This window comes from Lutra lutra, chromosome 13, assembly GCF_902655055.1.
Source record: "Lutra lutra chromosome 13, mLutLut1.2, whole genome shotgun sequence".
NCBI lineage: Eukaryota > Metazoa > Chordata > Mammalia > Carnivora > Mustelidae > Lutra > Lutra lutra.
In genome coordinates, this window is record NC_062290.1 from 84,031,746 (window position 1) to 84,043,904 (window position 12,159).

A 12,159-nucleotide genomic window follows, 5' to 3' on the forward strand; every position below is an offset into this window, starting at 1 on the left:
TCTGCCTAATTCATACTTACTGCATACTACTGTGTGGGAAGCTTCTCGAGGATAGGAACACTATGTGACACAGACTAGGCATCATTAATATCTCTTGGTTGAGTGAATGAATGTCATAAAACACAACTACCCGAGTTACTACATATCACTGAAATTTCCTAGTACGTAGATAGAAGTGGAAGGATGATTTTATCACTCTGGCAAAAATTCTGGGTGTGTTTGTGACCCCCATCTTCACCCCCACCCCATTCCCTATCTGTTACAGATGCCTGAAGAACAGGCATTCAGTGTGCTGGTCAAGATCATGTTTGACTATGGTCTCAGGGAACTGTTCAAGCAAAACTTTGAAGATTTGCATTGCAAATTTTACCAGCTGGAGCGCCTCATGCAGGTAAAAAGGGAAACCAGCTTGCATTTGCCCCTAAGAGCATGAGACACAAGACTTGAGACTCTCTGGTGAACCAGGTTGATGAGCTGATGCCAAGGAGCAGTGGTGATTGCGTTGGCCCATCCGGGGTTAAGGACCAGTTAGATGGTTTTCATTTCTCACTGTGAGGATGATGCCAACATTAATAAGGTGTGAACCTGATGGATGTGAGCGAGGTTTTCAATCTCATAAACACTCAAAAGATCAGATGACTTTGTAGAGACCTTTGACATGGCAAACTAAGTCAAGAAGTACCTGCCAAGGCTCTGAAGCTGACTGGTTAGGAATATCATAATAAAAGTGAAACAGACTTTCCCAAACATTTCATAACTTGGAAGAAAAACTATCATTCCAAATACTTGTCACCGTCTTGGGGATTCCTCTTTTGAGCTAGTTTGTGGGCTGGAAAAGGGAGCCAAGTGTCAGTTTAATACTCAATAATAAGTGTTCTTCTGAGCACATTGGAGGTTTGTAGGAAAGCACAAATATGTGATTTTTTTGGCCTATTCCTGGCAGATTTATGAGCCTCCCAAGTGGGAGTTGAACAGCTATGTCTATGCCCAAAACTAATTAGTTTGCTATTTTAGGAATACATCCCTGACCTGTACAACCACTTTCTGGATATAAGCCTTGAAGCGCACATGTATGCCTCCCAGTGGTTTCTTACGCTTTTCACAGCAAAATTCCCTCTCTACATGGTCTTCCATATCATTGACCTGCTTTTATGTGAGGTATGTATCAGAGGCCACAGCACTTTGGCTTTTGTTTTTAGTATCGTCCTGTGTCAACTCCATAAAAATAGAATTTCTTCTTAGTTAATTTTATTTTTGTGCTCCAAAATCCAGTTTTAAGTAACTCTTCCTTGGGCTAAAGCTAATGATCACGTTTTGTTAAAGGTGTTCTCTGCTAAAAAACAGACAAACAGCCCACTATTACACATTTGTATTACTATTAGGTTTGGCTGCATTTATTGAAGAAACCCAAAATAATAGTGACTAAATAAAGTATAGGTTCAGTTCTCTCATGTGAAAGAAGCCAGAAGGTTGGCAGTAACCTCCCCTCCCTAAAGGGTCAGGGGACAGGGTAGGATGTGTCCCCTCTTTAAAGGAGACTTCCTAGAGGTTCCACCCAAATTTTCACTTACCTCTTGTTGGCCGGAACTTAGGTACCTGACCATATCTAGCTGCAAAAGAGAGCTTTTAAAAGCTGAATAGGAATTTGCTAAAAATTGGAGGGTCTATTAACTAAAACAAAAAAAGATACAGAATATATAACAGTCTTTGCCACAGCATTTTTTGGGGTATATGTGTTTAAGAAAAAAAAAATTTCATTTGTAAGTGATTTATCCACTACCTCTCTTAAATATTCACCTTTTCCAGTGAGATTTTTTAAAAATAATAATTTTAAAACTAATAGCGCATATTATAGAAACTGGAAAACACAAGCAAAAGGATTTCAAAATACTTTAATCCCACTTACTCTCTAAAAGTAGCTCAGCATTTTGGGGTATATTCTCTTTCAGCCATTTTTTGTGTTTATGTACATGTGTTATTTCTATACAGAATAACTTTTTTCATATGGAGTATTATGTAATAATGTATATTATGGTTCTGTAAGTATATGTTTTAAAAATATTCTGCCATATATACTTGAACACTTGAACACTTATAGACACACATCTGTACCATCATCCTTCTTTATGTTTAATTATGCCATTTTCAAGGTTTACAAAAATCCATAAAATCCATGTTTTAGCTTGTTTTACCAAGCTAAAAACACTATCAGAAACACTGATTATTCTTACCAGCTGCAAAGTATCTCATTCTTTGGGTATACATAGTTTATGTAAAACCTTTAAGTTTTACAGTCTCAGCATTATAAACAACCATTCGTTTTAAGTAGTTACCATGGGCCTGGTCATGCTAAGTAATTTAAATGAACTTTTCAACTGATTAGCTCCAAAACCCTTGGAGGAGAGTATAAGTTACAAAAACCGAGGTCCAGGAACTTAAAGAATTTAGCAGGTCTTCATGCCTCCACTTATCTTTCCTTTGCCCCTAGCACTCCCAGAACGGTTAGCTGAAGAAAGGCAGATTTGAGGGAGCCCTGAGCAGGTTCTGTTCTGGGGTAAAGGGCTCACAGGCAGAGGGACTGCTGCTATATTTGGAATGGCGTAGCACAAGATAAGGGAAGAAGCCACCTGCAGTTATATCCTGAAAGATCACAATTTTTTGTCTCAGATGCTTTGGTTGGGAAGCACAGAATACTTTGGAAAAGCGCTCTTTCTTGTTGATTGTGAGAATACGGCTAAAAAAGTTCAGAAGAATGGGAGACTGGTTCTATTTTAAGCTGTTTTTCAGTAGCAGACCTATAATTATTATTTTCCAAGATATTTTCAAGATATCCCATTTCTTTACTTAGTTAAGTTTTTATACTTTCTTTAGAATTGTGGGGCATTCTGGGGACAGACAGCTGACTGGTCCAGATATAATCAATGAAAATCTTGTTTTTGTGTTTTCTCTTTTAGGGAATAAGTGTTATTTTTAATGTCGCCCTTGGATTATTAAAGGTACACATTTATTTGTAAATTGAGTGACATCCCCTGTCCAGCACTCGAAGTATCTTGGTCTTGATCTCCTTCTAAGCAGCCACCGTGTGGTAGCCGTGGCCCTGACAGTGACTCAAGGCACTGGCTAAGAAGTATCTTCTGGGGATTGTAAAGGTGCTGGTGTTTTAAAATGCTTCTTGTGTATCTTCATAGCAAAGAACTTTTCCTATACATGGTTGTGTTTTCTTTCTTTCTTCAAGACTTCTAAGGATGACTTGCTGTTGACAGACTTTGAAGGTGCCTTGAAATTCTTCAGGGTTCAGCTTCCTAAGAGGTACCGCTCAGAAGAAAATGCAAAAAAACTAATGGAATTAGCTTGCAGCATGAAGGTAAAATAATATTTGCATTGATTTAGATCCTTTAGTTTATGTCTCACCGTTCCTGATCAAACTATGAACATTTATATGATGATGTTTATATTGTATAATTTTTTTCCAAATATTTTCTTACATATTATATACTCTATGCATTAAATCTCATTCAAATCCCAGCCTTTGGACTTCAGGGAAGGTATTCTTCTCATTTTGAAGACCCAGGAAACAAAGAGGCTGGAGCTCCTAGCATCATACAGCTAAGCAGTGACAGGACTCCGGTTTCATGATTTCTCCTCTGTTCTTTTTAACTTCACATATTTATGGTTTTGGTCAGAAATTCCCTAAAATGAAACTAATAATGATGGAAACTCAATTTTATCACTTTCAGTGACATTTATGATTTGCATAATTTTTTTAAGGGTTAAAAATGTATTCATGTTGTATTGTGATGTGAGTGGGAGAAACTTCTTTATATACTAACCAGAGCACAGACTTGGAATCAGGGAGATCTGAATTCGAAGTGACTTTACCTATTTAAGGCAAAATTTCCTCATAGGTAAAATAATAGTGGGCTTCCGGTTCTGTTTATATGTCAGACTAAGCTAACTTAGGCTGTCCTTCTTTAAACACTTGGAGGTATCAAATACCTGGATGAACTTGAAAGAAAAAAGAGAAATCCCAGGTGCCTAAATCATAGTAGCTCAAAGCTAGTGTGTGTGAAGTGATAAAACAGCATCCCAGGGGAAGATGGACGGTTTTAATGCTCATGAAGATGTATAATATGATTTTGGGCCTTTGGGAAGCAGCTGAACCTGGAAACTCTGGGTAACGGACCCTGGAATGCCTGTCCTCTTTGTGAAAAGGGAAAGGAAGTACTAAAACTACCTATCTGTTAAGCCTGAGAAACAATAGAAATCCTAATATAAATTGAATCAAGGATTTGAAAAAGAAATAGAGCCTCTAGTTAGTGAAATAATTATTAAAGTTAGTGTTCAACTTAAAATGTTACATAGTTCACAAGTACTCTGGAAAAGATTTAATGATATTTTCCCATGTGCCGGGTACTGTGGTTAAGTGCCGTCATGTGAGGATTAACTACGCTTTGTACAGTGCTTATCATGATTTCTAGTAATTAGTAAGGGTTCAAGAAATGATGGCTCTTATTATGGTTATTGCCTCTCTGATTCTCTTTTTCTTTTTTTTAAAGATTTTATTTATTTTAGATAGAGAGCACAAGCAGGGGAAGCGGCAGAGGGAGGCGGGAGAAGCAGGTCCCCCACCTAACAAGGAGTCCAGCATGGAACTCGGTCCCAGGATCCTGGGATCATGACATGGGACATGAGCCCAAAGCAGATGCTTAACTGACTGAGCAACCCGTGTGCCCACTGGTTTTCCAAGCAGATATCAAATGCACACGTTTTAGAAACATTTTCACAGATGGTGGTTTTGTGCACAGAGCACAGAACCAGGTGACCTCTGTTCTCTGAGTCGCTCTTTCCACTTCATCCTGATTCATACAAGAGAGGTCCTCTTAGTTGCTGGTGATTTCCTCCCTTCCAAAACCTCCTTTCCCAGTGTCCTATCTTAAGTTCCTGGAACTTGGTTTCTCAGGCCCAAACCCTTGCTTATTATCAGTACCTCTTTCTCTCTCATACTATATCTTCATCCTCCATCCCAGCCCTGTTTTCACAGTACACCCTGAATCTGATCACTTTTGCCCCTTCTCTCTAACACCCTAGTGTAACCATCACTGTCACTTGTCTTCTGGAATGTTCCAGTGGACTCCATATCTTTCTGTTTCCACAATGGTTTTGGTTTTTGTTTTTTTCTTTTAAGAGTTTTTTCACTTGAAAGAGAGAGCAGGGGGAGGAACAGGCAGAGAGAGAGAGAAGCAGACTCCCCACTGAGCACAGAGCCCAATGATGACGCTGGGCTTGATCCCAGGACCCTGAGATCATGACCTGAGCCGAAACCAAGAGTCGGATGCTCAGCAGACTGAGCCACCCAAGCACCGCAGTGGTGTTTTTTAATCCCATCTCTCCCTTACTTAAAACTCTGATGACTTCTTATCTCAGAATGAAACTCAAAAGTTTTTGCCTTGGCCTAGAAGGTGCTACACCCTCTGACCTCTGACCATCTCTCTGATTTCACCTCCTCCTCCTTTTCCCCCTTACGCCTTCCACTTCAGACAACGTGGCCTTCTTGCTGTTCTCCCACATGCTGAGCATGTTCACTCCTCAGGCCTCTGCACAGGCTGGTCTCTCTGCCCATCATGTTCTTCTTGATGTCCACATGGTGTCACCGTCACCTCATTGAGTCTTATGCTCAGATATCATGCCATCAGAGAGGCCTTCTCTAATTACCATGTCTAAAGTAGCAGCTCCCTCAACACTTTACACCCTGATCTCTTTACCCTAAGTTTCCTCGTATCACTTATTCTTACTTAACATTATTTTATATGTTCATTTGATTATTGTCTGCCTGCCAGATCCCCAGCACAAGAACAGGATTCGGCATATAAAAATTGTTGAATGAGTGAATTAAATGATACGCTGCTGAGTTTCTACCAAGTATTGTCTTATGAAGAAGAGTTGGAAAGTTAGAGTGGCTTTGGGGAAGGCTTACAGTAGCTTCCAGCTGAAGGTTTTACTTTTTGGGTTTTCAGTAGCTTGAAACACTTTAACAATATATGGTTTCTTTATTTCCATAGTCCAGGTTGGAGGTGTCTAATATCTTTTTTTTTTTTTTTTTTTTTTTTTGCCTGTGCTTTCACGGAGTTAAGGTAGACAAGGCTGCACAGCACACACATTTAGTGCTTAGATACATAATTCCTTCTGGCCCTGGAGAACACTGCCTGGCTAGGGTACACTTTGGATGTTTCCCCCTACTTGCACATGGTTTCGGGTGGGAAAGATCGAATTTTTCTTAAAATTGACTCATGGTGTGGAAAGCCTGTGCATTGAACCAGGACATGAGAGTGAAATTGTTCTGCTAAAAGGTGGGATGTAGTCTAGTTAGTGATGGTTACTTGTGCTCTGGCAGGTTTATTAATGCCAAAAATTATTGAGAATATAGGCAGTAGTTAAGCCAATTATTGGCAAAGAACCTTAGTCCCAGTGATAATTTGCCAACTCAAAAATAAGGAAACTCGGGCGCCTGGGTGGCTCAGTGGGTTAAGCCGCTGCCTTCGGCTCAGGTCATGATCTCAGGGTCCTGGGATCGAGGCCCGCATCGGGCTCTCTGCTCAGCAGGGAGCCTGCTTCCCTCTCTCTCTCTCTGCCTGCCTCTCCATCTACTTGTGATCTCTCTCTGTCAAATAAATAAATAAAATCTTTTAAAAAAAAATAAAAAAAAAAAAAAGGAAACTCATCGGCAGGCTCAGTCATGAGCCCTGCATTATGTGGCCTGCATCAGGTGGGCGTGCCTCCGTCAGCAGGAAACGATATATGATCATCTGTGGGTTTGGAGCCCCCTCTAGACATGGAAAAGGGGATGCTTGCTTTGTGAATGGTTTGGAAACTGGCTTTTAAACCTTCTGGTATAGAATTTAGAAAGGAAACGTTGGCTTTGTAACTCATTGGAATCCCATCCCATTATTTTTTCATTCCTTAAATATTGTGGCTTGGTTTTCTCAGTTGTACTTCTTGACTAGGGTGGGAATTAGGAATACTTTGCCTCACATGCCAGTTGAAGAAACAGTTACCTGCTTTTATTGTTGTTGTGTTTTAACAGTTTTGATGTTGTAATTTCCAGTATTTGTGTAGTTTTTATGGGTATCTCATTTCTTCCCTTCAGTGCCCTGTGAGGTATGCAGGGCAAGTCATGTGAGGCAGCTGAGGTTTGTAGAAGCCAAATGACTTACCCTGGAACTAGCTGGGTGGGGACTCAAGGCCTAGTGGAACTCAGGCCTTCTGACTCCACGTTCCCAAAGCTTTCCGTGCCATTGTATGGCCTCTTACTGCAGAATTGCAGCAGGAATTAGGTTTGGTGTGGCAATATCAGAAATGGCCACCAGATGGGTGTGTTGCTCAAAAAGGTCTGTATTCCTCTCTCTGCCTGTGTGTCTTCCTTTTCTCTAAAATCTTTTTCTCTGTCAATCTTTACTTGCCTCTTTCTTCATTTCTTTCTTTTCAGTCCTTTTTACTTCTCCCCTTCTCGTTCTTGCTCCTCACTTTTATTATGCAACTGAGATATTTTACTTACTTTTTAAAATAGTCTTAGATCCTCTGCTCTTAATCTCAAGTTTAACAGCATACATCAGAATTCATTGAGCCATCCATAGAGTTCCTCTCCCTTTATGGGTCGTTATCTTGAGATAGGAAGATTGTTTCCACTTCTGATAGAAGATTTAAAAGGAATTTCACTTTTTTTTTTTTTTTTCAAGATTTTATTTTTAAGTAATCTCTATAGCCATTGTGGGGCTCAAACCCAAGCATGGGATCAAAAGTCCCATGCTGGGGTGCCTGGGTGGCTCAGTGGGTTAAGGCCTCTGCCTTCGGCTCCGGTCATGGTCCCAGGGTCCTGGGATCGAGCCCCGCATTGGGCTCTCTGCTCGGCGGGGAGCCTGCTTCCTCCTCTCTCTCTGCCTGCCTCTCTGCCTACTTGTGATCTCTGTCTGTCAAATAAATAACTAAATAAAATCTTAAAAAAAAAAAAAAAAAAGTCCCATGCTCCATCAACTGAACCAGCCAGGCACTCCAGGAATTTCTCTTTATAAATAGATTGTTCCAGGAGATCATGAATGGTCCTGGGAGCTCCACAACCCTTTTATACTCATAACTGGGCCATGCATCGTGTTTAGAGGGAGAAAATGCAGAAAAAATTAATTTGTAGGTCTTAAATTTTTTTGATTCAAGAAATAAGGGAGTAACTGGTTTTTTGAGATGTTTGAGAGCAAGTCCAATATGTAAGGTTTAGGTTAGTTCAGAAGAAGTAAGAGCCGTAACAGAGATGGCCAGTGGGTTTCTTAGAGCAAACCTGAATGAAGACTTGGATCCTTTCACTCTGGAATCCTGTCTGAGGTGAAATGGATCTTCTGAATCATTGATTGCTTCTTTGGGATGTGTTATTTCAAACTTAAAGTGAATGTGCAAGACTTCAGACTACTTGTAGAAAAAGATATTACAGAAACCAAATAGCAGTGTCTCCAAATTAATGTAATCCTAACCATTTGCTATTTAGAGAAACAGAAAACCCTGGCATTTGGGAATATTTGCTTTTGGGGGATATTTTTGTTCAGGAGCTGAAAGAAGTATTAGTCTGAACTTCATCCTCTGCTCTGATCATTTGTATATTAGTGTGTGTGAGTATCTTAAACTCTGTGATTGCCATGGTTTCATCAGTGTTGTTTTCTTAATGTGTTCACAGAATCTTGCATAATGTTTGCACATAGTGACTTAATCCTTACAGTGATCATATGCATGTACTGAAGCTTAGAGAATTGAAGAAAACTCTCAAGAAGTGTAATGTTAGTAAGTGATGGAGCTGGGGTTAGATCGCAGGAATTTCAGACCAAAGTCAGTGCTTACCATCAGTGTACCATTCTGTAAAGGAGGGATTGAATGAACAGGAGAGGGGCCCTTTGTATTTTTGGTGATGTTCGTCTTGTAGTGGCAGGTAAGTGCAGTCTCTGTCAGTTTAATTCAGTTGTAGCTAAGTTTAGCTAAATTCAGTTTTCCTTAGGACTAGACCAGGCTGCAGTTTTACTTCTGTACTTATTTTCTACCTTTTAGATTGAATTTCATGAGGAAACTTCTGAGTGAAAGCTCTTTTTTTCTGCATGAACTCTAAATTTTGCTGGTTGTCATAAGGGTAGCAGTGCCCACTGCTGCCTTAATTTATTTTAATAAGCTGGTCTCTCTTGGTTCTTATCTGTGTTTGGATTCTCTGCTACTTATTTGCTACTTACGTTTTAGAAAAATGCTCTGATGGGAGAACCAGAATGCCTAATTCTATCTAGTGATCTTTGAGGGAGTTTGAGCCTGAACTGTTCAAATAAATTAAATAAAAGGGCTCAGAAATTAAATAGGATGTTGATTTGTTTCAAGTGGTTACGAGTGCAGGCCTTGGAGTCCCACGGACCTTGGCTCTTACCCTGGGTCTGCCTCTGCCATGTGACCTGAGGTAGGTTAAGCCCACAGGGCTAGAAAAAGAGAAGCCAGATGGTACCTGTAAAATGGCCCATGCCCTGTTGATGACCTTTGTCTTTGTCCTCATCCATGCTCATTTGTTCTGACCTCCTCTGCCCAGATATCGACTTTCCTTAAGTCCGTTCACAGCAACAAACATTTGTAGATTTTCTTACGTGCCAAGAACTGTGCTCAGTGTTAAACATATTACAGAGATGGATGAGAAACAAGAATCACCCCAGATTTCTGTTCTTCTGCAGCTTTTGCCAGCCAAGGGACTGGGTCCTTGGCTTTCAACATGTCACTTTACCTATCTAGGTCTCGAGTCCCCATCAGTAAAATGAGGTGATCGCAGACAGTTGTTTTGGGGATTAAATAAAATAGGTGTAGAGGTATCTTACTATCTTGAAAGTCCCATGTAAGTCTCAGGATTTTTAAATCAGTAAAAAGTGAAGTCCTTGCCACAAGCAGTCTGAAAAAGGAAGATGGACTTATGTCACATGTCTTTATTTAGCAGGGAGGACTTTGGGTTCAAGATCTCCTCACTATACCAGGCATCTCCATATCCACCCACCCCCTGCACAGTAAACTTCACCCCTGCCATGCAGAGCTACTAATAACATTCAGCCTTCCACTTTTCCTGGACTACCTGTGACTCCAGCCCAGTGGGGATTCCCACCTTTGCAACAGTTTCTTAAGCCAGAGTTGGAAATCAGCTCCCATTTCCTATCCATAACCTATTTCCTGCTCTCCTGTGTTGAATTGACTTATTTAAATGGCTCATTGCTTGTAGCACATGTTCAGAGGGTAACTCTGTCTCTGAGTCAGGACAAGAATGTAGGTATTATTAATAATAACACTTAATAGCCACCCTTTTCATTAAAAAGACCTCGTGTGCTAGGCATTCTTCTGAGCTCTTGATGTGTTTTTATCATGCAGTACTCCTAACAGCAGTCCTCAGAAGGACTGTTGGAATTCTGTCAGATGAGGAACCTGAAGCTGAGGTAAGGCAGCTCACCCTCAGGGACGGAGTGAGTCAGTGGCAGAACCAGGGCTCAGGCCTGGGTCCGTCCACCTGCAAAACCCAAGCTCTCCATGACAGACTGTACCACTTCCCTCCCACCCATGTCAGTGGCCGCTCTCTCATTTTCTCTACCAGGTCTGTACCAGCTCTCCTGGGGATGTTTTAAGAGAGCCTTATCTAATTCCTATAACAGATAAATGACCAGTGAGCGAGAGAGAAGTGTTTGGGATAAAATACATACTTCTATGAAGATACCAAACTGGCACGGTCCAAGCCTCCACCTTCTCTCTAATTCAGGGTTCCTTAACCTGAGACTATGGGTGGCCTCAGGGAGCTCATGAGTCCTCTCAAATGGTATGCAGAATGCTTTATTGCTGGTGTAGGGTTGGGGCAGGGTTGACTCCTATGCTCTTTAGGGTTTTTTAAAGATTTTATTTATTTGAAACAGCGCGCGTGAGAGCATACAGGGGCACGAGGCAGGGGGAGGAGCAGAGGCAGAGGGAGAAGCAGACTCCCCACTGCAGCAGGAAGCCCGATGCAGGGCTCGATCCCAGGACCCTAGGATCATGACCTGATCTGAAGGCAGACGCTTAACCCACTGAGCCACCCAGGTGCCCTGGCTTCTATGCTTTTTTACAGGGGCAGTGCCTTTTTTTTTTTTTTTTTTTTGAGATTTTATCTATTTATTTATTAGAGAGACCACAAGTAGGCAGAGAGGCAGGCAGAGAGATAGGGGGAAGCAGGCTCCCCGTGAGCAGAGAGCCCAACGTAGGGCTCAATCCCAGGACCCTGAGATCATGACCTGAGCCAAAGGCAGAGACTCAACCCACTGAGCCATCCAGGTGCCCGGGGACAGTGCTTTTTATGGGAACCATGGCTTTTAGGAGACTTTTAAAATAGTACTGTCTCTAACAGTGTTAAGAAACAATGTACTTTAAAAAAAAAAAAAGAAAGAAAGAAACAATGTACTAATTGCAGTGGGACATAAAATTAGTTTTACCTAAATTACAAACATAGCCTTATCCCAGGGAATTATATTAGAGTTTCCCCCCCGAAAGTACATTTAAACAGAACAAATTTCAAAACTAAGCTTCTTTGAGGGCAAAAATGCCTCTGTGTGTGAGGCTGTGGCTTTCACATTCTTCTGATAGGAGTCCGTTAATGGTAGGTATGATTTAGAGCTTCAGGACTGAGCCTGTAGCTTCCCTTCTTCCTGAATTCAATTAAAATGTTATTGCTATAAGTAAGAGACTGAAAAAATGAACCTTAGACTTTTAAGAGTGGGGACTTTGTCTGTTCATTGAGTATTTCCATGCTTGCAGTCTCTGCGAGGCATTAGGAATTTTATAGTAAACGAAAGTTCCTACCTTCGCGGAGCTTGCATATCGTGTTCTGTATACATCTTTGTATCACTAATGCCTCACGAGGAACACTGCTCAACTGTTGGGTAAACGAATGTCCTGCTGCATCCATATTAGGGTAAAAGGAAGGCCATTGGCCTTGATTTGTTCGGCATCTGATTATCGAGCCCCAGTTATGTTCCAGGCATTGAGCTAGGTACTGGAGATGTGGGGTAAGCAAAACAGATGGGGCCTGTTTCCCAGTGGGAAGACAGACAAATCAAGTGAGCACATAACTAAATAATTGTGAACTTGGAT

At 41.1% G+C, this 12,159-nt stretch overlaps 1 protein-coding gene across 7 annotated transcripts in view; it reads left to right on the forward strand.

Moving 5' to 3' along the window:
• RABGAP1 (RAB GTPase activating protein 1) overlaps positions 1 to 12,159 on the forward strand; it is a 155,494-nt gene that overhangs the window by 124,019 nt on the left and 19,316 nt on the right. For all 7 annotated transcript variants that reach the window (XM_047699512.1, XM_047699518.1, XM_047699514.1 and 4 more), the window contains 4 exons: positions 266 to 391; positions 1,015 to 1,158; positions 2,955 to 2,996; positions 3,236 to 3,364. In XM_047699512.1, coding sequence (XP_047555468.1) covers positions 266 to 391; positions 1,015 to 1,158; positions 2,955 to 2,996; positions 3,236 to 3,364 — 441 coding nt within the window. The remainder of the gene's footprint in view (positions 1 to 265; positions 392 to 1,014; positions 1,159 to 2,954; positions 2,997 to 3,235; positions 3,365 to 12,159) is intronic.